Genomic DNA, 27,248 nt, shown 5'->3' on the forward strand with positions numbered 1-27,248 from the left:
AAAAAGATAACTGGAGATGAAAGATTGAACACATATATCCATTTCCATTTATGCCAAATAAATGATGAGATACATTTTATTTTAAGGCAAAAATCCTTAAGGACAAAAATAATAGAAATCAGAAACAAAATTTTGGAACTAAAAAGCAAGTGATAGTGGTGAAAATTGAGAAGTAGCCCAAATAAAGTCACAGAACTCTTAAGAGGTGGGCTGGTAGGAAATGTATGTGGACAAAGACCTTGGTGTTTCCCTCTTGCACGCTGCTGGGCAAGGTGAGTAACCCTTCTACTCACACCTCAGACACAGACTGGAGCTTTACTTTCTGAAGAGGGTAAACAGAGACTGGAAGTGGGTATGGAGGCAGACAGATACAACAAACTCCTGAACGAAAACCAGGGAGAATCAGTGAAAGTTTACTGACACACGAGTCTTTTTCTCTCTCCCAACTCCCCACAGTGAAGACCACAACATGGCTGCCCACCCAACAAATCGTCTAAAGAACCTTTTGGTGTCTCACTCTTCAATAGGAGCAGATGCCAAAGACATTAGAAATTTTAGATGAACACTCAAAATGAAAGGCAAATAAATATAAAACACGAACAGGAAGCACCAAACAGAACAAAATTACAGAAAGTAAAAAAGATGAAAACTAAAGGGCAAGTCTAGAATATGGTATCATCCTATTTAAATAAAAGACAGGCTAGTGGAGAGCAAGTCATTATCAGAACAATTCAAGGACGGTCTCCAGAACTGATGGGCATGAGTCTTCCCATGTAACCAAGAGATCTGTATCAAGTGAATCATTATGAAAATTCAAAATACTGGGACCAGAGAGAAGACCATTCAAGCATCAGCAATGGAAAAGAAATGTTTTATATTAAGGATAAAGAATCATCCACAGCAACATTGGAAGTGAAAAAGTCATGGGACAATGCTTCAAAGCTGTAAAGGAAAATGATTCCCAACTTAGTCAGATAGTATCGAACGTTGCTATTGTTAAGTTCCTCTGAGTCTGGTGAATCTGTCAACCTGTGATTCAAGCCAACCTTTTACAGAACATAGGATTTTAAATTTCTAGAAATTTCGTTTGTTGTACCAGATGTTTGCAACTAAAATATAATAAAAGAATGAATAAATAAAATAAACTCTACTATTTACCAAAAACCGTTGCTAACCCCCAGTGTCTCCACTCACCTAGATGTACCCTTCCAATAATCTTCTGGGTGCCCACTCCCTTGGCAATCCCTGCCCACCGACGGTCAACCAGTCTCATTATATTACACCGTTCTGCACAAGCCTGGCTCATAATCGTCATCTGGGCACCTGTGGGGGCAGGGAGACATCAGATAATAAAAACGAAATCCCACTTTGTGATAAAACAATACAGCACCAAGAAACAAGAGCAGAAAAGCATGCATACCACACAGCTTTTGAATTCTACCTAACTGGTTTCCTTTCCCAAATTAATACTATGTTCAGTTCCATACTGGAATCTCAAACACAGTATGGAAATTCAATATTGAGGGAAATCATATTTTGTTACAGTAAAATATTTACATAATATTTTTTAACTTAACCAATAGAAAGCAAAACTACCTGGAAAGGCCCTCCCAAAAGCTCTAACAATGACCACTATGTCTACAGATGGAGATGCTAAATTAAGCACTTCACCCTGAGCAGTTTTTACTGAGCATCTCGAAACCTTCTATCATTACTTTTACTTCTAACTTGAGGACACTATTTCTCTGGCTTTCAAATTAGCCTGTGGATACGTAATTTAAAGTAAGGAAACAGCTTTGAATTCTAGCAGTACAGAAATCTCCAGATTGGTCTCTGCCTTTACTCTTTCTAAAATATCACTTTCTTCTGGTCACTTATTCATCTGCTCAAATATCCTCAATGGCTCCCACTCTTTCTAAGATTAGTTTCAAATCACATGGCCACAGCTTCAGATTCTACCTCACCCTGGCTCAGCTATTTCCAGATGTACATTCTGACTAGTTGGCATCCTCCACTTTAGCAGAAGAAATGTGTCTTCTTTGGCCCTTACTCACTCTAACATAGCTATGCCCTGCCTATAGAGACCACCGTCCTCTGCTCTCACTGTGTCAGAATCTCACTGATGCTTTAAGGCCCAGGTCAAGACCCACTTCCTTCCAAACAGAACTATTACACTCTACACAGCAACTCCTCATAGTTCTTATCTTTAATCGATGAACTCCCAATTTCTTATAGAGATGTCCTAAAAATTCATGGTGCCAAATAAGGGGAAGAAAGAAGATAAAGGAGATACCACAAAATACAAAAGTGGTTACAAAATGGTCAAAGATATAAACCTATTACAAACCAGAAAAGACTGGCAAGTCAAACAATTGCTTCCAGGCTTGTTTGTAGTCCGGAGGACCACTGTCATCCTGAACGGACACAAGTCCTCCCCCCTTTCCTGTGTCAGGACAGAATTTCGGATGGGGAGATAGAGCCCTCACCTGAGTCAACAAAGGCTTTCACAGGATGTCCGTTCACTTTGCAGTTAATATAAAGCATCACTACTTGGCCAAAACTTTCCGGAGCCTCTTCCATCGCGATTGTCATGTTTTCCTCAATATTCTGTTGCCTGTAACAAACCAAAATCAAGTACTCAAAGCAGTTTCCACGAAGAAAACGCTGTTTCAAAGTCAAAGCGCTAAAACACCGATTTATATACATAAATCTTTTGCCCTAATAGAGCAGCTGAGTCACAGTAATGGAAATCGGTGCTCTATCCTGGAACAAGTGACTTAGTAGGAAGGCAGAGCAAGATAAAACAGTTGGCGGAAAATATAAAGGCATAAAAACTGCCCTCATGTAAAATAATTATGGTCTCTATACAAGCTCAAAAACAAGAACATTTCTGAGGAGCCAGGATTACATCCCTTTTTACTCCACAGGATGTTGAAATTTCATGAATTCTCCAATTTCTGTTGTGGTTAGGTACTGTTGAGTCATTGCCAACTCACAGTGACCCCACATTTTAACAGAATGAAATGTTGCCAGCCCTGTGCCATCCTCACAATAGTAGGTATGTATGAGTTCATTGTTGTTGTTTCCGTAAGGTCATCACTGGCTTTTTTTTTTTCAGAAATAGATTGCTAGACCTTTCTTCCTAGTCTGTCTCAGTCTGGAAGTTCTGCTGAAAGCTGTCCACCATGAGTGACTCTGTGGATATTTGAGATACTATGGAAGCCTGTGTGTTCCTGAGATGCTGGAAGTTAAGCCACTGGTATTTCAAACGTAAGTAGGCTCCAGTTTTCACTGATCTACTGAGCATCTGAGTATATTTCCTCTGTCCAGTGCAGGAAAAATAATACACAGATACGTCAACTGCTTGCATCTAATGAAACCACCTGTTTTGAATAAAGCCATGGTGTGAGGGTAGTTCTTTTGTACAGGTAAGGAATGTGGGCACCAAAGTTACACTTGAATTCTGACTCCACCACTTCTTGCCTTTGTGCCTTTGGCAAATTATTTAATCTGTCTTCACTGTACTCTTCCCATATAGGGATTCTGTGAAGACATTAAGATAACACCTGCAGAGCTCTTAGAAGATCGTTGAGCACACAGTCAGCCGTTACTAAATGTTAATTGCCTTTATGATAACTATTATGAGAGTTCTGAAAGTCAAATGCACCTGCTGCCTAATTTCTAAGACTGGGATTTCTACTCTGTAAAATAAGAATAATTCCTATCATCAGGTTGCTGAGATGTATAAAGCACCCTGGAACACAATCTAACATAGGAACAGAGGCTTACAAAATGCACCGTACATGACCACACACACACTCGTATATCACAGTTCACTTGACCCATCAAATTATTTCTTTTAAAATTGTACATATTCCAACTCATACATGACCAGACGCATTGAAAAGGGAGTTCCAGCTTACTCTGATATTTCCGGGCTACGTTCTCAATCTTCTTTAACTATCCAATATCCAAATATATGGAACATGGAAAACTAATGTAGGATCTAGGCAAGTGGACTAAAATAGGAGACAGTAAGAGGGCATGGGGTAAATGACACTGTAAACCAGGGGAAATACAGGCCTTCACCTGTTGGTCTACATTCACTTGTCTACGGCTGCTTTTATGCCAAACAAGAGAACTGACACTAGCACCAGAGATCAAAGGGCCTGCATGGCAAACAAATTATTTCCTGTCTGGCCCTTTATGGAAAAAGTTTACAATTCCTGCTCTACCTTTTGGTACTAATATTCTAGTTCACTTAAATGGACAGCTTTCTCAGCCTTTCTGTAATAAAACATTATACTTTTCAGAAAGTTAAAGTCACACTTACTGACTAGTCTGGTGAATATGCAAGCTACGGTACCTCAAGTGTCCACACCCTACGTAATCACTGGTGTGGAGTACCAAATAAAACTGAGATGGACATTTGATATAATTGTACAGCTTTCCTCCACTGCCACAAGGTGAAATTTAGAAAGAACCTAAATTCAGTTGTGCAGCCCTGATCTTTCATTGACTCCAACCAAGATCAACTTCAGCAAAAATCCTCTGAAATACCACCAGCTATTTGGACTCCTCAAGGCTCTGTAGGTAGCGTTTCTTCAGAGACACAGCGCTTACTCTTTTCAAAGAATGGATGCATTTCCTCTAGTCCTAAGAAACATGAGCCCTCTGGATAGGTTTCCTTTTACTTCTGTTCCTCCAGGAGCTCAACATCATGGTTTGGCTATGACCCTCCACAACACAACCCCCAGTGCTTCCTGGACTGAACAAAACTATTCTTAAACAGCATGTCTGTTCTCCCTTCTAACTGTAATGTGGTCCACTTCAGAAAACACAAATGGATTCCTGTTTCAGAGAGAAGATTTAACTAGCTTCTCAAAGACGTACCTGACACAATCAATAGGAACACAAGTGAATGGCTGAGGGCTGTCAACTGATTCTGAAATGTAATTTACATTTCTTTGATTACAAATGTAGTCAGAAAAATATGACATAAAGCCATTATTCAACTTCCTAAGTTGATATTGTAATAAAATGTCCAAGTTAGGTTTTACTGAGTTGATGACAGGTCCCTCAAAGAAGGATAAAAGTTGTCTCATCACAGTTACGTTCTCTCTAAGACCTTACAATGAACAACAAAAATTGAATTTGGGGGTGGGGTGGGTGGAGTTGATCTTGTATTCAAAGGGACTGACGCAATGTCTTGTTTGTGACTTGTAAACCAACCAAGGCTGGCATTAGTGTCATTTTATTTGCTTAAGTTCCAAGCCTGAAGACTGATTCATCAGATTTGGAGGTAGAGCCAAGTATCTTAGTGATTTTAACCTGTAAAAAGCTTCGTAAGTGATTTTAATGCAGCCCAAGTGAGCACTACTGTGTTATAGAAAGTGGAGCTAGGACCACACAGCAGTCAGTTTATACTCTGGGGTCAGTACAAGAACTGCAGAAGGAAAACAGCCTTAAGGTACCTTCCATACAGAACTGTTTCTCAACCATGATCAAGCCCTACACTTAATCAAGATACAACACAATGTACTTCTGTGGGAAAGAGAATCAAATCATCCTACACAGACTGTTGAGAGGTCCAGATGGGAGGCTTCTGTTCTACGTGGAGCTGCTGTAATGAGAAGTCCTTAATAAAATTTTGGGAGATGTGATTAAGTTAAGTACCTATACTTTCATAGTTTTTCATTGAAATGTGAACGAAATGGAAGAGAATAACCTAAAAGATTGAAGTTTCTATCTCGACTGTGAAGTAGGGATGCTACCTCAAAGTCGATTACCCACAATGCAAGATCAGCTGTGGTGTGGGAAACTTGGACTCTGAGTTTTGTTGTTCAGGTGAAGGCATCCTTACCTTATATCTTCCTCTATCTTGGCCTGAGCTTCGAGATCAAAAGGGTCAGCAGAAAAGAGACGGATCCTTTCTTGCTCTCTCCGGGCTCGGTCCTGCTGCTGCTCCACCAGGACCCTAGAAAATTTCTCTGCAAAAATAAAGGTGGGGGCTGTGGTAAGATGGGGGAGGATGGCACCTAAATAATGTTCTACATGGAAGCTTGAAAATAGAATGAAAAGATAAAAGAATTTCTCCACGAACTTCACGAAATTCCCTCATAGCTTCATCCTTTATTAGCTCTTTCATACACCAAATGTTTTTTCACAAAGCAACTAGGAGAGATGGAAAAAGAGTTCCTAAAAATATTTGGAGTGAGCAATCACACTTAGTTTTTATTTTCTGAAGCAAATCTATGCTTTCACTTAAACGTAGTGTAAAGAAAAAAAATACCCTATTGCTTCTACTCAGAGAGAGTGACTTCTCAGTTAAATCAAGGGGGAACTACTTGTTCTATGTGGCCAATCAACGTCTCCCATTGCTCCCCTTGCCATTACCCTACTCTCCTATTACCTAAAGACAAGAGAGCATGACAATAATGCCCTTTACACCTCTAGTTTCATTTCCTTTATAATGCACTCTGCCTTAGACCAGGTAAGTCAAAGGCTAATGACTGTTGGCCTACCTATATTTTGTGTTCTGATTAAGAATAAGCAGGAAAACTAGTGAGAAGAAAACAGCACTTGCTATATATAAGAGATGTGTTACAGTAAGAATCTTGATTTTGCTATTTCTTAAGTTAAGGTACAGTTAAATGTGTAAACTTAAGTGTGCTATCATATTTTTGGCAACTAGATATGCTGACATTCGAAATGAAAGAGCCCATGATAATGGTCATATGAAGTACTAATACACACTAATGCGCATGGACGTATTTAAGAGAACAATTATGTTGGCTAAAAGAAACGTGACACAAGACTACATACTGTATTATCCCATTAACATGAAGTTCAAAAACTGGCAAAACAAATCTATGATTATTAGAATAGTGGTGGTCTACATGGGATTGGGGAACAGACTAAATAGAACACAATGGAACTTTCTAAAGTAATAGAAAGATTTTCTGTCCTGATTGGGGTGGTGGTGACATGAGTGTATATACATTCTTCAAAAGCTACTGAATTGCATACTTAAAATCTGGGCACTTCTCTGTCCATAGAAACTTTAAATTTAATTCAATAATAAATTTTTAAGTGTTTGTTATACTTTAAATTTTAACCAGTAGAGCCCCCAAAACACAAAGCAGAATGGGAGAAATGTACAGAAAAAACTTTATTCATAAATATAACGTAAAAATAAGTGTTCTGCTGAATAAAAGAATAGCTCAAAAACAGTCCCATAAAGACTGCTGACCAGTTTTTGGTAATACTACCAAACCCTGGGTTGGATGAGGATGATAGTGGTGGTGGCTGTGTGCTATCGAGTCAATTCTGATTCGCAGTGACCCCTGCACAGGGTTTCCGAGGCTGCCCATCTTTAGAGGAGCAGAGAGCTTCCCCTTTCTCCCGCAGAGTGGCTGGTGAAGCTGCAGTCCAACAGGCAATCCACCACACCACAGCGGCTCCTTTGGAGGCGGATAGAGAGTCCTATTTTGCCATCCAGGTTGAGGGTACTGGACCTATTTCCCATAACTAAGAGATGTGAACTGGTAACAATTGGCTTTTGGTGATGTCTTCAACTGAGGCTCTAACTGAAGTGGCCAAAACAATCACTCCCTGGCCTGTGTGCTGCTAGCAACAATCAGAAAAGAATGTGAACTGCCAGGGCTAGACTAGATGGGTTCCAGGCTCTAAGCAATTCTAAAATTCTGTTGATGCCGTTGGTAGGGGCCATGGAGTCAGTTGGGACTCACAGTGACCCTGTATAGGGTTTTCTGAGGAGGGGCTAGTGGATTTGAACCATCGACCTTTTACGGCTAGCAGCCCAGTGCTGATCCTATAGTGTCACACCACGACTCCAGCCTTTGACATGAGCATTAATTTAGCTCTCACAGATGAATTGTCCAACAGATCGTGTGGCACAGTGGTTGAACGCACCAGTTGCAGGGGTTTCTCCACGTTTGTGTGACACAACTATTTCACCACAGCTCAGCTCCACGTTCTGCAACCTTATCAGCTTACCAAGATCTCCACTGAGCAGAGCGTCTGCCAGGGGTGGATTGCGTTCCTTCAGCAAGGACAGCTCATGGGGGTTGGCTAGCAGCATGTCTCGGAGCAAGGCTGGATTGTCCAAGCCCTGAGGAGACGAAGCTATTTCTCCAGGAGATGAGTGGGGCTGCTGTGCTGCCGGTGGCTGGCGCTGTCGGGTGCTCGATGTACCAGGTACAGCTATACTGCTGAAGTCTATTCGGGGTAAGTCTGTTGGGGAAAATCAATTCAAAGTTTACTCCAACTGACTCCATAAAAGCAAACATTCAAAGGGAACAGAACATTTGCTCACATAATGTTCTCAATGGTAGTAATGATCATTGCAGACTTCTGAGGCCTTTCCCCTGCTCTTCCTTACTACCTACCTTTCTTCTGCTTAAAACACTAAGATTGGAGACTGTAAGAATGAACCAATACAGAATAAGAAAAAGATGAGGTAAACAATGGTGGTGGTGGCTAAGTGCCATTGAGTTGGTTCTGATTCATAGCAGCACTATAGGGTTTCTGAGGAGTGGCTGGTGGGTTTGAACTGCTGGCCTTGTGCTTGTTGTTGTTGTTGTTAAGTGCCATCGAGTTGGTTCCGACCCATAGCGACCCTGTGTAGGGTTTCCAAAGAGCAGCTGGTGAGCTTGAACTGCCTACCTTGCAGTTCAAACAGCTTTGCAGTCTGGCGCATTAAACCACAGTGCCTTGAGCTTAGGTAGTAACAAACTCATGATTTTTGGCTTATAAAATATTGCGGAATATATATCAAGTTTTCATAATATTTATGTTTTTAAGGCGCTCTGGTAGCATAGTGGTTACGAGTCAGGCTGCTAACCTCAAGGTCAGCAGTTAGAAACTACCAGCCATTCCAATGGAGAAAGATGAGGCTTCCTGCTTCCGTAAAAATTTACAGCTTTGGAAACCCTGTACAGGGTCACTATGAGTCGCAACCAACTCCATGGCACATCACCACGTTTTTAAAATATTAAAGCTAAATTGAAACCCAATTCACAAATCTGAAATGTGATTCTTGAAACTATGTTTTTAGATAAAGAATACTATATGCATCAAGTGAACAACACATGGTAAACTCTGCAAGTCTGTGCTAAATATATTGGCTTAGTGCAGTTGTAAAAGTGCTTTGAATACACACTTTCATCTGTGTCATTGCTGCTGATGCTGTGTGCCATGGAGTCGGTTCTGACTCATACGGACCCTGTATATATAGGGTTTCCAAGGCTGTAAATCTTTTTAAGAGCACAAAACCTCCCTTTTTCACAGTGGAGTGGCTGGTAGATTTAAACTGCTGACTTTGTGGTTAGCAGCCCAACAGTAACCCATGACACTACCAGGACTCCTGTGCATCAATGCTAATTCTTCACAGGAGAGAAAACAGAAGGAAAAAGGGACTTGCAATGATCTCAGTGCTGACCAATGATAAAACAGGGTAAGACACTACAACTCTCAGGCACTACAGGAAAGAGACAAGAGGGAAGAAGGGAAGAAGGGAAGGGGGGGTTGATTACTTTATTATTTAGAAGTCACTGAGTTTCTGCTAGGGAGATGGAAAAACTTGGAGATGGATAATGGTGTTGGTTGAATAACATGATGAACGAAATTAATGCCAGGGAATTGTACATGTGTTGTTGTTATGTGCCATAGAGTTGGTTCCGACTCGTAGTGACCCTGTACAGGGTTTCTGAGGCTGTAAATCTTTACGGGAGCAGAAAGCCTCATCTTTCTCCTGTGGAACAGCTGGTAGTTTTGAACTGCTGACCCTGAGGTTAGCAGCCCAATTCGTAATCACTACGTTACCAGAGCTCATTGTATTGTACATGTAATAAATTGCAAATGTCAAAAAAAAAAAGTAAATGCTTTGTTACATATACATTTGTTGTTTTTGATAACTACAATTGAGTTATTTCAGACTCATAGTGACCTTGTGCAGGGTTTCCGAAGAGCTGCTAGTGAATTTGAACAGCAGACCTTGCGGTTCAAACCGACCTTGTGGCCAGTGCTTATCCTACAATGCCATATACTTCCTATGATAAGCAAAATAAAAAAAGTGTTAGTCCTTTAATGAATTTGATTAGAGAGATAATGGTGGTTCTATGGTAGGATCTCGCCTGCCCTACATGTGGTACCCAGTTTGATTTCTGGCCAGTTCACTTCGTGTGCAGGCCACCACCTGGCTCCAACAGCTAACAACACAATATAAAAGCTATATAAGGTAATAAATCCCCCAAACTGGCAATACAGAGGACCACAGATTTATATAAAATGTTCAGAACAAGCAAACAGAAAGTAGACTAGTAATTGACTAAGATACGGACGACTCATTTTTTCTGCCAAAATTTATAACATCATTCGCGGGTCATACAAAATTATCAACTTCAAAATCAGTCTGCTTTATTTGGTCAAATGTTTAATTAACTCACCAGTTTGAACTACAAGGTTGGCGGTTCAAGCTCACCAGCTGCTCCTTGAAAACCCTATACAGGGTTGCTATGGGTCAGAACTGACTCGGCAACACTTCACAACAACAATAACAATGTGGATCAACACTGGACTATAAACCACAAGGTCAGTAGTTCAAACTTACCAGCTGATCCTCAAAAATCCTATACAGGGTCGCTGAGTGGGAATTGACCTGACAGCACTTAACAACAATGTGGATCAGGAGTCCAGATGTGCCATTGTAGGATAAGCACTGGACTGCAAGGTCAGTTTGAAACGCAAGGTCAGCAATTCAAACTCACCAGCTACTCCTTGGAAACCTTACACAGGGTCACTATGAGTCAGAACAGACTTGACAGCACTTAACAACATTAATAATGTGTATCAGCACTGGACTGAAACCACAAGGTTGACAGTTCAAATCCACCAGCTACTCCTTGGAAACCCTATAAAGGTTGCTATGAGTCAGAACTGACTCGATGGCACTTAACATGTCATTCTGCAGTCCTGGTGTGGCACTGTAGGATAACCACAAGGTCAGCTTGAACTGCAAGGTCAGCAGTTCAAACTCATCAGCTGCTCCTTGGAAACCCTACACAGGGCCGCTATGAGCTAGAACTGACCTGACAGCATTTAAACAACAACAATGTGATGGCTGGAACTGTGGTTGCCTTGGCAGGGTCAGCCCAAATGATTTCACAGTAGAGTCCTGGTGTGGTGCTGTGGGATAAAGCACTGAACCACAAGCTAAGTGTGAAAACTGCACAGCAAATTCACCAGCTGCTCCTTGGAAACTCTATACAGGGTTGCTGTGAGTCAGAACCAACTTGATGGCACTTAGTAACAATAATATGACCCGTAGGCCAGATGGTTTCCCACCCCTGCTACACAGGGTTGCTGTGAGTCAGAGCAATTCCATGGCATTTAACAACAACAAGGGCTAGGGGTGGAGTCCTGGTGTGTCACTGTAGGATAAGCACTGGACTGCTAAATGCAAGATCAGTGGCTCAAATCCACCAGCCGGTCCTTGGAAAACCTATACTGGGCCACAATGAGTCAGAGCGACTTGATAGCTCTTTACAACAAAAACAGGGCTGGGGCCACTTCTTTTTGGGGAGATACAAGTGTTCTACGACTGCTTGGTGACAGGTGCACAACTCTGTGAATGCATGAAAACTCATTGACTGGACCCTTCAAATGGATGAACTATATGATATGAGCCTTAGATCTCCATAAAGCCGTTATTTTAAAAAGTTTTTTTAAGGAAGGGAGCAAGAGGAAAGTAAACAAATAGTCAGAATGAGGAGCTAAGCCTGAGTGAGTCCACAGTTCCACAACTCCAAAATGCATCCGATGGTACACACACCAAGTTTGCAGCTCTCCTGAAGCCCCAGGACCTCACACTAAAGGGGATTTTTGAACTCAAGTACAAGTTATTCACCTCTTTACATGGGTTCAATTACCCATTGTCTTCAGACTCTGGCTGAAGCTTATATATGCAGGGGGCTTAAAATGTCTATGGTAAAATTCTTCGATCTTTTAATTCCATTTTCCACAAACTTTTTGAACCCTCCTCATATAAACTACCAACTAGTAAAAAGCTGGAGTCCTGGTGTGGCACTGGATCGCAAGGTTGGTCTGGACCGCAAGGTCGGCAGTTCAAACTCTCCACACTCCTTGGAAACCCTATACAGGTTGCTATGAGTCAGAACCAACTCGACAGCACTTAACAACAACAACAGTAAAAAGCTGTTGGTCTCACTGAGGTAATTAATCTACACAGTGTGCCATCACATCAATTCCAACTCATAGGACTCTAAGATGACCAGAGTAGAACTGCCCTAGGGCTTCCTATGAGTCCTGGTGTGGTACTGTGGGTGAATGTGCTGGACAAGGTTTGTGGTTCAAGCTCACCAGCCACTCCTTGGAAACCCTATACAGGGTTACTATGGGTCAGAACCAACTGAACAGCACTTAAGAACAACAACAATAGGGTTTCCTGGGCTGTAATCTTTAGGGTCAACTAATATAATCAGTGTTGTGGATTGAGAAATTTTTACCTCTACCCGCTACACATTATCTTGCGAGGCCATTCACTTAAGAATAATTTTTAAAAACTTATTTATCTTTACAGAATAAGCTCCGCCCCATTCTTGGCTCTTTTGTCCAAGCAGGACAGTACAACAACAACTACAACAACAGAAACAGTGCACCAGAACTAACAACCTCTCTAAACAATGGAAGATTTGGCTAGCTACTTTGGCAAATTTCTATTTATTGGCCTATTTCCCCACTACTTTTTCTAAAGTTGAGCAGCAGCCCTATGGGACACTAATGTAATCCAGACCAGGCCGAGATGGTGCTTGTGCTTGATGGTCTCTTACAGCTCCAATTTCAAGCTGAATGGAAGCATTGTGTTATAAGCTGAAATCTGCCATCACCCAGGCACCAACTTTAAAAGCAGGTGACCTAGAGACTAAATATTGTTTAAAGAGAACAACCAGAATATGGCAGAGAGTGGAGAAAAACGAGTACAATTCAGCAAGTAGTTCCACATCAGAACATATCAACGTTTCACGGATCATGGACTCTACAAGCATCTGGAGAAGGCTAAGAACTCACTCTTCAAATACAGATGCACACACACGTACACATGCACTTCTACAATTTTATTTCAGGGACACAGAGACTGAAATGTCAACGCACAGAGTGTAGACCATAAACACCTATTACAGATGGAGCAAATACAACAGACAGCAGCTTCTTAGCGCATGATTAACATTGCTGGTTGGGGAGAAGCAGAAATCAGTGGCTCAGTTGCTTTATGTTCATACAGTTCAGAGTAGTGGAGAAAGCACTAAGCTTCTCTGTTTTCATTTATTAGTTACGCAACTGGAAAGACATCATTTTAAATCTGAGTTTCATCTGTAAATGATAAAAAACTGGAAAGAGGGATCACCTCCCCCATAGTAGTTAATGAGATGACATGACATGTGGGTGCAAATGCCAGGATGACTATAGCCCAGAGCTTAACGTCTGTATCACCCAGAGCGACCGTATGCTTATATGAGTGGATGCTAGAGCATTACGAGGTCTTACTTGGGAACTGCACTGGAGGTCGAGGGTCTGCACTCTCCTTCTGTCGTAAAATCACAACGTCACCATCTTTCAAGCCATAAGAAGCCAGTGATCTGTGGTTGTCTGTGAGAGGTCTTTCAGCATAGACAATCTATAACAAGAAAAAATTTAATAGCATAGAGCACCAAGAGAACCTACAAGGCATAAGGCATAAGGACCACAGTCTTTCTCTTAACTAAACAATGTCACTCCCTATTCAAAACCCTTCAATGGTTTCTTATCACACCTAGAGGAAAACCCAAAGTCTGGCCCCCTCTCTGAACTCATGCTGTTCCTTAAATAACAAAGAACAACCTCCCCCTGGGGGTGTGTCACTTGCTCGTCTTTCTGCCCCACTCCAAATTAAACTACTTTGTTTTGTTCTCTGTATCCCCAAATGTCCAGAACAGGGTCCACTATGTTACTAAAACATAATGTGAGGGGACTTCAAAAAGTTTGTAGAAGGCAATGTTCAAGAGACTCCTGTGAACCTGGGTGGAGACCTGGTCAGCCAGCAGTGTGGCAAGACCTGGGGACTCTTGGGCCCAGAGTCAGTGACACAGCCACAGAGGACTAGAGTAGAGAGTGAAGCATCCAGCTGATAAGAGAGGGGATATGCACAAGAACAACCACACTTGCAGATAATACCCACTTGACCTGGCTTCAATGACTGGATGATTGGAGCGCAAACGGAAGAAAGAAGAGGAAAAAAAGCGTAATCTGATACAATTTGATGAACTTGACCTACACCTATGGATGCAGTAGCTCAAAAGAGGAAACAAATCTTTACAGCAAGAATCATTCCTACCCCTTCCACACACAGAGTAGGCAGGGATGGGCAACTTGGACTTGACTACTCAATATGGGTGTGTGGGGGTGGGGGGTGGGGGGTGTGTGTGCTACAAAGGCAAGAAGTGACTGGCTTACAAGCTTTCAAGAGGGAACCTAGATCCAGAGGGCCTGGAGGAAGGTAGAATCTCCAGTGAGTAGTATCTAATCTGTCTAGGCAGGGCTGATGAAATGAAATGCAGGCGTTCTCTTATGATACAATAGTGAATAATTGTTATCAGGACTGATTGTGAGGGTTGGAAATGTAAAGGTAGACATTTTATCAAGGAGGGGAGTGATTAACTTTTCAGTCTAGGAGCGGAGGTCCCTAGGACCATCAAGGGAGAAGAGCAGAGAGCGGGACCCTACCCAGAGAAGCGGTGATGCCAGAGATGGAGGCAGAGACGATGACATGGAGAGCTGGAGCGGTTGGAAATTTGAGCTCCAGAGAGGGAGAGGGAGAGGGGTTGTGTGTTGATGACGGGGGTGGGGGGTGTGGGGATTGCTTGCATACCCTTTGGTTGATGAAGCATGGAGGGGACTGTAACCATGGCCCATGGCAATGAAACTATATACGATAGAATGAATGTAAAACTAATGTTCTCCCATGTAAACTATCACATAATTCACTATAAAACAAACAAAAAGTTTGTAGAAGGCTTCTATTATCTTTTTTTTTTCTATTATCTTTTAATTCCACTTTTAGCCACAAACTTTTTGAAGCTCCTTGTATTTGCTGAATTAAAGGATGATTGAACCTATGCAAAGAGTGAATACAATTTTAGACTTAACTGGGAGCAGGGAGGGAATGGGAATGATTTATTCTGGGCGTGCTGACTACAATACTAGTATACAATGTGCACACTTTTAAAAGATCTTGTACACTGCCATTCTTCTTCTTTTCTACCATCCCCAAAGTTTCTACCATCCCCAAAGTTTCATCATTCTTATGAGTGGAAGATAAAAGTGGGAATTTTTTCAGAAAAGAACAATTAACTACAGATGCTAAAAGGATCAAGGATGTACTACTAATAAAAGTACTTTAAGGACAGCATAAAAGCCAATAAAACACAGAACTGTGGAAAGAAAAGAAACACCTCAGACATACTGTAACTGACTATCAGGGAATATAACCTGCCCTGTATCCTCAGAGTAGCTCAGAATAAACCTCATGCCTAAAAGGCTTTCTTCTTTGCTTTTAGGTATACAAAATACTGGATCACATGCTAACAACTAAGGAACTTGAGTTCTATGCTGGTTCTGTCCATAACTCATGGGCATGGGACCTGCCATTCAGCTGGTTCAGGCCTTGCATTTCCCATGTGTCACACAAACATTACTGGGACTAGAGAATCATGATAGTTGTCCCTTCCAGTTCTTTTGCTGCAAAAGATCTCTTTAAAGGGATGTCACTTTGGTATTTTCAATAATCTCATATGCATATGAAAGTCCAACCGTGAATAAAGGAAACCATTGAAGAATCGATGTATTTGAATTACAGTGTTGAAGAATACTGAAAACACCATGGGCTGCTAAAAAACATGCAAATCTGTGTTGGAAGAAGTATATCCAGAATGCGCCTTAGAAGCCAGGATGGCAAGACTTTGTTTCTCATACTTTAGACGTGTTACACATACAGGGACCAGCCCTTGGAGCACGTCACGTTTGATAAAAAGGCGAGTTAGCAAAAAGGAGGATGACCCCCCCCCACGAGATCGACTGCACAGTGGGAGCAGCAATTGACTGAAACAGGAACAGGACAAGTGTGAGAATGATGCAGGACCAGGCAGCGTGCTGTCTGCTTGTGCACAGAGTCACTATCAGTTGGAGTTGGAACCCGCTTGATGGCACCCAACAACTACCATCTTACTGAAATGTTTCCCCGTGGGTCCTCACAGATCTCATAGCGAGTGTCTGGCACAGAACTGAAAATACAGCACGTAAACTGAAAAACAAGGGATTTAGACTTTGTGCTAAAATAAGGATTAGAACAGGGATCTGTATGTAGTTGCCTCCAAAATCAAATCCTTACGGAATAAGAACAAAAAATTTATTTGCAGAGCTGATGGGTCCAATTATATTTTACAAGTTCTAAATATAACTGGGGAGTCCAGGTGTCACCATGGTTGAAGCTCTCAGTTGCCAATGGAAAGGTTGGTGGCTCAGCCCTATCAGCCACTCTCTAGGAGAAGCATGTGAGTGTCTTTCATAAAGACTGTTGTTGTTAAGTGCTGTCGAGTTGGTTCTGACCCACAGTGACCCTTATAGGGTTTCAGAGGAGCAGCTGGAGCATTTGAACCGCTGACCTTATGGTTCAAACCAACCTTGCAGTCGAGTGTTTATCCTACAGCGCTATACCAGGACTCAAACATTACTTCTCACCCTTAACCTGGGAGTTCAGTGGCTCCACAGGATAAGCACTGGAATGGAAACCACAAGGTCCGTGGTTTGAGCCAACTAGCCACTCTGAGGGAGAAAGATGAGATTTTCTGCTGCTGCAAAAAGATTTACAGCCCCAGAAACCCTATAAAGGGTCATTATTAGTCAAAACCAACTCAATGGCACTTAACAACAAACCTTCAACTTACACAGTTAAAACACTAAAACTCACCATCCCACTCACACTCCCTTATTTAATCACATCTCAGTAAAACTACACAATTATCAACCGTACACAGGGTCGCTATGATTGCCTGGGGGTAAAACAACAACAACAACAACAAGATAAATCTGAGTGGCAAGTGTCACAGGTTGAGGTGAGCAGCAAGAAAGAAGAAGTATGCCAAAGGAAACACCTTGCAGACAGGCTCTTAGCAGGTGGCATCAACAGTGTGAAGCCACCATAATGATGCCACCAGTACTTCAAGCCTTCCTAATCTCCCCAGTTCAGAAACCCAACTCTCAGTATGTTTAGAGATACAGGGCAGTGACAGAGTCTATCTGTACTTACAGGAGAATGTCAGTTCACCCTGAGACCACAACTAGCTGGGGCCTGGCTACCACTACCAACTCCTCTGAAAGGGACATGAGAAGGTCCTGGATAGAGAAGGAAAAATATGGAACAAAATTCACAGTTAAAAAAAAAAAAGACCTGGCTGACTGGTCAGAAAGAGACTATGAGTTCTGTCTGGAACAGAACTCATTTTTGGGGCCCAATTTCAGTCAAGTGGTAGACAGGTATACAGGGGGGATAACAACACTAGTAAGCTATGTTCACCATGGAATGGTCAACCATTTAAGATCAAAAGGGGCAACATTTACTTAAGGGCAAAGTTGAGAAGGGATAGGAAGCAGGGTATAATGGAAGTAGGAAACACATTGAGGAATTGGCTAACTGTTGCTACATGCAAAGAACTACAATCATTGAGATGAAACAAAGTGTTTGATTTGTTGAAGGTAAAACTGATGATCTTGTCTGTAAATCTTCACTGGATTCACACACAAAAATTTCAAAAAAGATAATGTCATTCCACTTATTTACAATGAGGACCCAAAGCTAGGGGACTAGAGTGCTCCTTTCCACAAGACCACTGAACTCTATGTAGAAAATGCTCCAGGGAAGCGAAATCAAAATAGCAGCCACTGTTAAGTAAGCTTCTATTAAGAGTCAGCATCAAACTAGGTTCTTAATCCTCACACCTTTACTGAAGTCTCACAATTACTTACCCCCATTTATGAACAGGGAACTGAAACACTGGAAGTTTACTGACCCAAGGTCACATATCTATTAAGAAGACAGCTGGGATTGCAACCATATTTGCTTGACTGTAAACACCCACATTCTTTACAAATACCATATATAACCTCCCAACCCTAACCCAAAGTGTCCTGTTAGATTAGGTGAAGAACTTTCAGTGAGAGCTATTAAGCCATCTATCCCCATTAAGTGATGTTGATTCCTCAAACATCCTCCAATCCTGGATATGAAAAGAAACACTACCTATTCTTTGGACTCCCATCTTACAGATGCCATACTATTACTCCATCACTAGTTATAGTATTTCATTAAACAATCTAAACAGAAAGGACGGCAGTGTAATCTAATGTGAGATCCAATTAATCAACAAGTTAAGCATGTATCTAAAATGTGGACTACTGCGATTTGCCTCATTGTCCTAGAAATACTGGAGAATGTGGAGCAAACATTCTTCATAAGGATAAAGCAAGCAGGTGTACTCCATTTTAATCCAAGGATACCACTGAGACAAATGAAAGCTTGGTTGAAATTATACCACCACAAAAAAGTGATTTCTTTTTATTAGGCTTTGAATCTATGAAAGACAACTATTTGACAGCATAAGTCCCAGACTAAAACTGTGTGAAGATTTTCCAACTAAACATGAACATCTTATTAGACAAATGGCTTCATATCTCTTCAGTCAAAACAAAGCAAGTTTTAGAGACAGCATTCCAGACACAGACGTGATACTTTCCACTGTTCATGTGACCCAAATCAAGGCCTCCAATGCTATTCAAGTTTTGCCACTATGTTTTTATTGTTGTTAATTGCCACAGAGGTAGTTCCAACTCATAGCGACTCTGTTTAGGGTTTCGAAGGAATAGCTGGTGGGTTTGAACCGCCAAACCTTGTGGTTAGCAATCCAGTGCTTATCCTACAGCGCCACACCAGGACTTAAAAAAGTAGTTTGTACAGCTGAAAGTCAATCTGCAGAACTGGCACAACTGCCTCAAAGGAGGCACCCTAGAGAATGAACATTCTATTCTTAATCAACATTTTAAAAGAGACTAATTAATAAAACCCCCAAACCTTTAACTACCATGTCAAATGTATTCTGGTCTCTGGATTGGAATCTTCAAAGAACAGAAATCTTGACAATGCATTTAGTAGTAAGGGTCATACATTGGCTACAAAAAACCTTTACAACCACACCCAGGAGGGCTGTGAATTGCTGTTGTTGTTGTTATGTGTGGTCAAGTCAGTTCTGACTCACAGAAACTCTGTATAGGGTTTCTGAGGTGCAGCTGGTGGGTTTGAACTACCAACCTTGTGGTTTGCAGACCAGTGTTGATCCTATAGTGCCACACTAGGAGTTGGGGTGGCTGTGCACATCTACCATTCATTGAGTGCACACGATACGGCCAAGAGCTCTACATATACTATTCCATGACATAGGCTGACTTTTACAAACCTTGTGGGAAGCAGTTTTGCAATATTTACCAAAAATGCTTTCAGAAAGTTTGTTTCCAGTACAGTGAATAACTCTTATGGACTTTTCTGCTGTCGTCTTTTAACTCTTAATAAATGACTGGGTCAGACTATTAAAATAAGGTGTGCTTGTGGCCCACCACGCTGTGGATTGGAAAGCTTGCTAATAATGCAAATCAAGTACATGGCCTTGAAACCCCTGTGGGAGTAAAACCATGAAAATTATGAATATGGAATTCTAATGAGGGGACTGGTCAGTTCTGCTATCCCACTAGGCTTTAAAAGAGAGCCAATCCCAGTGCAGAGAGGGGACCTCACTCCTACCAAGAAAGAACAGCCAAGAGTAGCGTGTGTGTCCTTCAGATCTAAGCTACTCATCCTGATAATGTCCTCAACCCAGGAGACAGAGGCTGTATCACTGGAGATAGCAAGCAGCAGCAGCAACAGCAGAGAAATGGCCACAGATGGCAGAGTAAACTTCCTGGCCCACATAGCAGTGGATGTTCCAATCCACAGAGCGAGAGAGCAGAGTGCTTTTGGGCAGGAGGCTTACTAGTGGAGTGGGGTCCCTTCAGACACTGATCGGTGGAGCTAAAGAGCGTTGAACACTTGTCCGAGTAGGGCAGAGGCCAGGCTGAAAGGTTGAGGGCCAGAGATAGGTGAGGCTGTGAGCACAGCTGAGAAACTGTCCTGACTGAAGAACTACATCCCAACTTGTTCCTGATCCTGAATTGTTAACTTGTTACTTCTTTAATGAACCCCTTCTTAATTGTGAGAACTGTGCTAACAAATTATTGAACCCAACAGTGAAGAAGTGAGCGCCTGGGAGGAACGGCTAATGTGAAAAGGTTGGAGAGTGGAAATACCTTAACTTCTGCCTCAAAGGAATCTGCTTTGGAGTGATGTTTGTCTTCATCTTCTCCACCCTACTGTGAAGTCCTGGTGTTGTGCGCACTGCAGGATAATCTTGATAGACCACAAAGCCAATATGAACTACAAGGTCGGCAGTTCAAACCCACCACTCCTTGGAAACCCTATACAGGGTCGCTATGGGTCAGAACCGACTTGATGGCACTTAAAAACATCAATGAAGAGGTCTGATGTCAGAATACCACACCATTCGACATTTTCAACCTGGTAATTCATATATATATATGAAAAACTGATCATACATTTGAGTTATGGTATTGGAGGAGAATACGGAAAGTGCCATGGGCTGCCAAAAGAATAGATCCGTGTTAGAAGAAGTACAGCCAGAGTGCTCTTTGGAAGCCAGTATGGCCAGACTTCGTCTCTCATACTTTGGACATATTGTCAGGAGGGACCAGTCCCTGAAGAAGGGTATCATGTTTGGTAAGGTGGAAGGTTGGAGATAAAAGGAAAACCCCCAGCGAGATGGACCAGCACAGTGGCAGCAGCACTGAGCTCAGGCATAGTAACAATTGTGAAGTTGGTCCAGGACCGGGCAGTGTTTTGTTCTGTTGTGCACAGGTCACTATGAGTGGGTACCAACTCAATGGCAACTAACAACAACAATCCATATGTAAGATTTATCCTGAAAAAACTGCCAGAAACAGGGACAAAGCTTTAAGCACAGGGCTATCCACAGCAATGATAATCATGACAGCTTCAAATCTTCCCCATCTTCAATGCCCAACAATGGAAAAATCATTAAATATGGGGCCTGGTGGGGTACTGCAGGATAAACACTGGACTGCTAACTGCAAGGCTGGTGGTTCAAACCCATCAGCTGACCCTAAGAAACTCCCTATACAGGGTTGCTATGAGTTGGAACAGACCTGACAGCATCTAACAAAGAATTGATACTGGCATTACAGTGTTGACAAAAAATACTGAATATATCAAGGTATATCAAAAGAATGTACAACCTGTATTGCAAGAAGTGCAGTCAGGTGCTTCTTAGGTGAGGCTGGTGAGATTTCTCCTGTACTTTACACCTGTTCTCAGGAGATACGGACTATGGATATCATGCTTGGTAAAATGGAGAGTCAGTGAAAGAGGGAGACCCTTAAGAGTTGGATGAACACAACAGCTCCAACAATGGGGTCAAACAAAGCAACAATTGTGAGGATGGCACAGGACCAGGTAATGTTTCATCTTGTTATAAACAGACAGACAGAACCACTACGAGTTAGGATCGACTCAATGGCACCTAACAACTTATGATACGAAAGTGCTAACAATTTCGTGTTGGCAGAGAAAGTAAGAAATGAAATTGTTTATACAGTTTAGGCCCCATTATGTCTAAAAGCGACATTAACTATATAAAGGGTGGGGGGAGCTTTTAAAAACGTACACTATAGAGTAAACTACCATGACCTCTACTGTGAGACAGTAAGCTATTATTCTTTTATGTTCCCATAGGTTTCAAGTTTTCTATGATGAATATGCAGTATTTACCAGGTAAAACTAACTGCTGGAAAAGGACACACAGTTGGTAGAGTCACAGGAAAACAGCAGAACCCTGAATGAGCTGGATTCCCACAGTAGCCGAACAATGGACTTCAACATCCGGATGATACTGCAGATAGCCTAGGACCAGGCATTTTCGTTCTGATATACATCAGTTTCATTCTCATACACATATGGGTGCTATGAGTCACAGCCAACTCAATACCACCATCAGGAGGAAAAAAAATACACAAAAATTACCTGTGAAAATAAGTATGCCCAAACTGGCTACAACAGAAAATTTCAGTTTCCATTGGCTTAAAATAGTTTTTCACAAACCACAAATCGTGTTGTATACAGAGCTACACTTCCAGGATCGCACTACTGAAATGATTTGCTATTACTTGGTACTTACAGATGCCTTTCACTTGAGGGTCCTTACCCAATCCACCTAAGTTTCACCACAAGCTGCTCACAGAAGCAAATTATAACGTCTCAAAAATATAAAGACACTAATTTAAAGAGAAGCTAAATTCCGATAATTGTTTGAAGTTCACCCAACCAAGACTGCATCAAACAGAGCCTTGGCTTCCAAGCCCACACTTGAATTAAGAGATGGAACATGCCCAGCTTGAATCCCATGTAAAAGCAGAGATGGCTTCTATTCTAAATTTGTTATCATGCTCTACACTGCATTACAACTGCTATAATCAGACTAGAGCTGTGAAAAATTATCACCTTTTCCAAGTGTATGCTTATGCACAGTTGGTGCTGATGTGAAAGACTGAATTCCAAACCAGTGACCCCCAATATGGGGCAGGCAGGCAGGAAAATTCTGGAAAGAAATTAAAAAACAGTGGAACTTCCATTTCCATGTGCTTTATTTCATCCTTTATACTTCATCTATTTTGTACTTGTTTATACATGGAGTCCTGGTGTGGCACTGTAGGATCAGTTGTGGACTGTTAATCACAAGGTTGCTGGTTCAAATCCACCCAGGTGTTCCCTGAAAATGCTATACAGGGTCACTGTAAGTCAGAATTGACCCAACTGCACTTAACAACAACATAATGTACATAATATACTAATTCATGCATATAGTGTGGTGTGGCACTGCGGGTTAATGAGCAGGACTGCAAGGTCGGTTTGAAGCAAGGTTGGCAGTTCAAGCTCCCCAGAAACCCTGTATACGGTTGCTGAGTCAGATCTGACCCTGAACAGGGTTTTCCAGGACTGGTTAGTCAGTCTGAACCACTGACCTGGCAGTTAGCAGTCTAGTGCTTACCCTACAGTGTCACACCAGGATTCCATGTCTTATATGTGTGTGTTAAGTGCCATCAAGTAGTTCCTGACTGAGCAGCCCTGTATAGGGTTTCTGAGGCTGTAAATCTGTACAGAGGCAGAAAGCCTCACATTTACCCCATGGAGTAGCAGGTAGACTCTAACCACCAACCTGGTGATTCAAAATCCATATTTAGAAACATTTTACTAAGGGATAAGTGACTCAAAAAGTTTGCAGACCAGTGCAGTGGTCTGAACACAGGTTGTCAGTAAAGAACAGCTAAGAGTACAAAGTTATATTCCCTTAAAGAAACGGATCCAGAAATAGCAGGCAAAGGAATGGGAATTGAGAAGGTCAATAAGAGAAGTGAAGCACAGAGACCAGGAGACAGACCCGTGAGTGGGAGGAAGGAAAGATGAGTAATGTTGGAGAACCCTGGGAGGTAAGAGCAGCAAAGGGAGGGACTCCAGTAGGTAAAGATGAGGTATTTGTGGGAAAAACTATAATGATGTTTACTATTGTGATTTGATGAAAGGAAATGACTCAAGTGTCTAGGGTGGATCCTGTTCCTGCCTGATGGGCAAGCAAGTGAAAGACAACCGACCACCAGACATCTTAAAATAGATACTGTGTTGTCAGGTTACAATGGAGCCAGCAGAGCAAACTTGAAAAACAAGAGCTGTTTATAGGTATGCGATACTGGCTTCACACTAGAGGAAACCCAGGTTTCTATAAGCTAATATGGCTTACGAAGGAAGTAAATACCAAGACATTGACATAATAACAAGAAAGTATCTGGAGTTGGTCAAATTGTTCAATTAGTAAGGTATTCCTAACCTCAGAATTGCCCCGCTACAGTGCCGGCCTGGACCATACAATTATCTGTCGGTCAATCTGATAACCCTTTTACTTTACTTAAAGCAAATGCTTTTTACAACCATCTCAAAAAAGTACAGGAATGGAAACAATCTCAGTTTTCCACCTTTCCCAAGCCCTAAGAACAACAAGATCAATTTACATTTTAATTTATTTCCCCTACCAGTTGATAATTATAAACAAGGGTAATGTCACAGTTTGTGGCTGTGTGCCATCAGGGTTGATTCTTAGCAACCCTATGTAAGGTTTTCCGAGGCTGTAAACCTCTGCCAGAGCAGAAAGCCTCATTTTTCTCCCCCTGTGAATGTAACAGGTAATGGGAAGAAAACAATTGAAAATGCCACCTTCAAATATTTAAGGGTTGATTTTCTCTCCCTACTTAAACTGCCCTTTCCAAGTTCTCCACATGAGGGATTCTGCAACAGAAACTGGTTTATGAGTTTTTGTGCGTTTACTTTTTACAGAAGTTGCAAAAAAATTCCTTTTTACCCATTTCTTTGTAGCATTTGCCAGACTGTAGTTCAATGACACTTTGCACCCTGAAACAAGTTCTTTCTTGGTAGTCAGCGTTTTGCCAAGGTTCTAAAGTTCGCATAGTGTCAAGGAATCATACTCACTTCTGAACAAAATACTGACACATCTGTTTACGGTAACACAAGGCAGAACATGCTGGAGTGGGGCAATGGTTTTTGGAACTATTTCATAATTGCCGTCGGAAATCAAGATTTATATTCTGGGGCCTTGAAGGACTTTGTTAATTGTCTAAAATATTTAGACTGTCTTCCAAGGCACAGTTACCAAATCAGGATTTAAGGAGTGTTTTTGTGTGAAGGCCACAAAGTTGTCACTAAGCCTGAATTATTTTGAAAACAAATTACTTATAATGTTATGAGGCGGTGAAGTACTTTCCAGCAGGGTAGGGAAATGAAACAAACCCACGAACCATACTAAAGAGAAAATACTAGAGCAAATTAAAGCACATCATACTAAAATGAAAATACTAGATGCTTTTAAAGTAAATCGCTTTAAAATTCAAACTCTGAATTGTGATCTGAACGAGGAATTTTGGTCAATTGAACCAGTACATTAAAAAAAAAAGAAAAAGAATCGAACCAGAAACACATGTGGTAGGGAAAAGAGAATTTCCAAAGACCTCAAAAGCAGGTAGTAGATATTTCAAACTTTCCCCTCGCCTAAAGCACAAAATCTGTGCATTTGCAAAGAAATTCCATATATTTGGGCAGGAACCCTATCCAAGATAGCGAAGCAAAGGAACATGCATCTACCACAGTAACCCAAACTGGTATTTCTGGTTGAGGAAGCAGGGTGTATGAACCCCTGCAAACCCAGGGTTGCTTCTCAGGTCCACGACGACACCCCAAACTCGGGGAGGAGCAACAACCAGAAGGTGAGGAGGCCCTCCCCAACAGCCCATGCGTCCCTCACACCGCAGTGGGTGCGTCTGCGGCCGGTTTCTCCGCTCCCTCCCCTCACACCGTACCCCAGACTGGAGACGTGCGGCAGCTACCGAGTCCGGCTCCCACCCGGATGCGGGGGTGGGCAGGGAAGGGCCATCCCTGCACCTCCCACTCCCCCGTTCTCCATCAGCAGCAAAGGGCGGACGTGAGGCCCCTCGGTGGGGAAAGCTCCGGAGGGAGGCCCGCTCGCTGCCCGGCGTACCTGGCTCTCGGCTGCCGGGATGCCGGATTCGAGCTCGCACAGCGCGCGGAAGTTGTGCAGCTCGAAGTCGGCGTCGACCTGGAGGGAAAAGGTCACCTCGGAGAGGTCCCTCCGCACACAGTACACCGTGAGCAGCATGGCCCGGGCCCGACCCAGCTCGGCTCGGCCCGGGGCGAAGGGGCGGTGGCGGCGGGGCCTGGCTGGTGCTGCGGACGGACTGCGCGGGCTGCTAGCTTGTCCGCTCGCTGGCTGCTTCCCTCCCTCACACACGCTCAGTGACTCACTCCCTCCCGCCCTCACTAGCAAGCACCGCCGCCGCCACCCGCCTGAGTCCGTCTGCCTATCTGCCGGCCTGCCTCCCACCGCTGCCGCCAAGCGCACCGGCCTCCCGGCGCCCCGCCCCGCCGCAACGCAGCTGTCGTAAAGCCCGCTTCATTCCCTCCGCCTTCGCGACGTAGTGGCGGGGCGTGGCCGATAAGGGGCGGTGGGCTGGAAGAGGAGAGTTAAAGGGAGATGCCTGGGGAGGGAAGAAGGAAGGATTAGAAAATGGGGAGGAAGAAAAGGAATGCGCAGAAAGAGAAATCGATTTAATAACCAGTCTATGCAGAACTCTGGAGTCCTGGTGTGGCACTGTGGGTTAATGTGCTAGACTGCAAAGTCGTTTAAACCACAAGATCGGTAGTTCAAGCTCGCCAGCCGCTCCTTGTAAACCCTGTACAGGGTCGCTATGGTCGAAGCAACTCGAGGGCACTTAACAACAATGAAGGACTCTGGACTCTTGGTATGGCGCTGCGGGTTAATGCGCTGGACTGTAAAGTTATTTGACCCGTGAGATCCGTGGTTCAAGCTTGCCTGCCGCTCCTCCGAAACCCTGTCGCTATGAGTCGGAACCAACTCCACGGCACTTAACAACAAAATAGGTCGGAACCAACTTGATGGACTCTTGGTGTGGTTGGTGTGGCCTTATAGGATAAGCATTGAACTGCGAACCATAGGGTCGGCGGTTCAAACCCACCAGGTGCTCCTCGGAAACCTTATCCAGGGTCTCTATGAGTCAGAACTGACTCCACGGCACTTAACAACAACATGCAGGACTCTGCTTGGTAAGCACCACAAGGTTGGTGGTTCCAGACCACCAGCTGCTCCGCAGGAGAAAGATGAGGATTTCTGTTCCCACAAAGATCCACAAGGACCGTAAAGCCTCGGAAACCCTCTACAGGGTCGTTTTGAGTCAGAACCAACTTGACAGCACTTAACACCAACGTTGTAGGACTCCACAACCTCATTTATTCATCCAACAGGGCAGTGTTTCATCAGGTTTGCTATGACTTGGACAACAACATAATATTGAAGCGCTCCCTGGTGGCTCCGTAGGATAAGCAATGGACTGCTAACCAC

At 42.7% G+C, this 27,248-nt stretch overlaps 1 protein-coding gene across 1 annotated transcript in view; it reads right to left on the bottom strand.

The window, feature by feature from the left end:
* The window catches only part of DDI2 (DNA-damage inducible 1 homolog 2 (S. cerevisiae)), a 45,038-nt gene extending 18,856 nt beyond the window's left edge, over nucleotides 1-26,182 (bottom strand). Inside the window, exons 1-6 of the mRNA XM_006866361.1 lie at nucleotides 25,851-26,182; nucleotides 13,588-13,717; nucleotides 8,020-8,256; nucleotides 5,864-5,990; nucleotides 2,487-2,614; nucleotides 1,195-1,323 (exon numbers count right to left, since the gene is read on the bottom strand). Of these exons, the coding sequence (XP_006866423.1) occupies nucleotides 1,195-1,323; nucleotides 2,487-2,614; nucleotides 5,864-5,990; nucleotides 8,020-8,256; nucleotides 13,588-13,717; nucleotides 25,851-25,988 (889 nt within the window). The 5' untranslated portion in view covers nucleotides 25,989-26,182. The remainder of the gene's footprint in view (nucleotides 1-1,194; nucleotides 1,324-2,486; nucleotides 2,615-5,863; nucleotides 5,991-8,019; nucleotides 8,257-13,587; nucleotides 13,718-25,850) is intronic.
* Between the last annotated feature and the right edge of the window lie 1,066 nt (nucleotides 26,183-27,248).

This window comes from Chrysochloris asiatica, unplaced genomic scaffold, assembly GCF_000296735.1.
Source record: "Chrysochloris asiatica unplaced genomic scaffold, ChrAsi1.0 scaffold00090, whole genome shotgun sequence".
NCBI lineage: Eukaryota > Metazoa > Chordata > Mammalia > Afrosoricida > Chrysochloridae > Chrysochloris > Chrysochloris asiatica.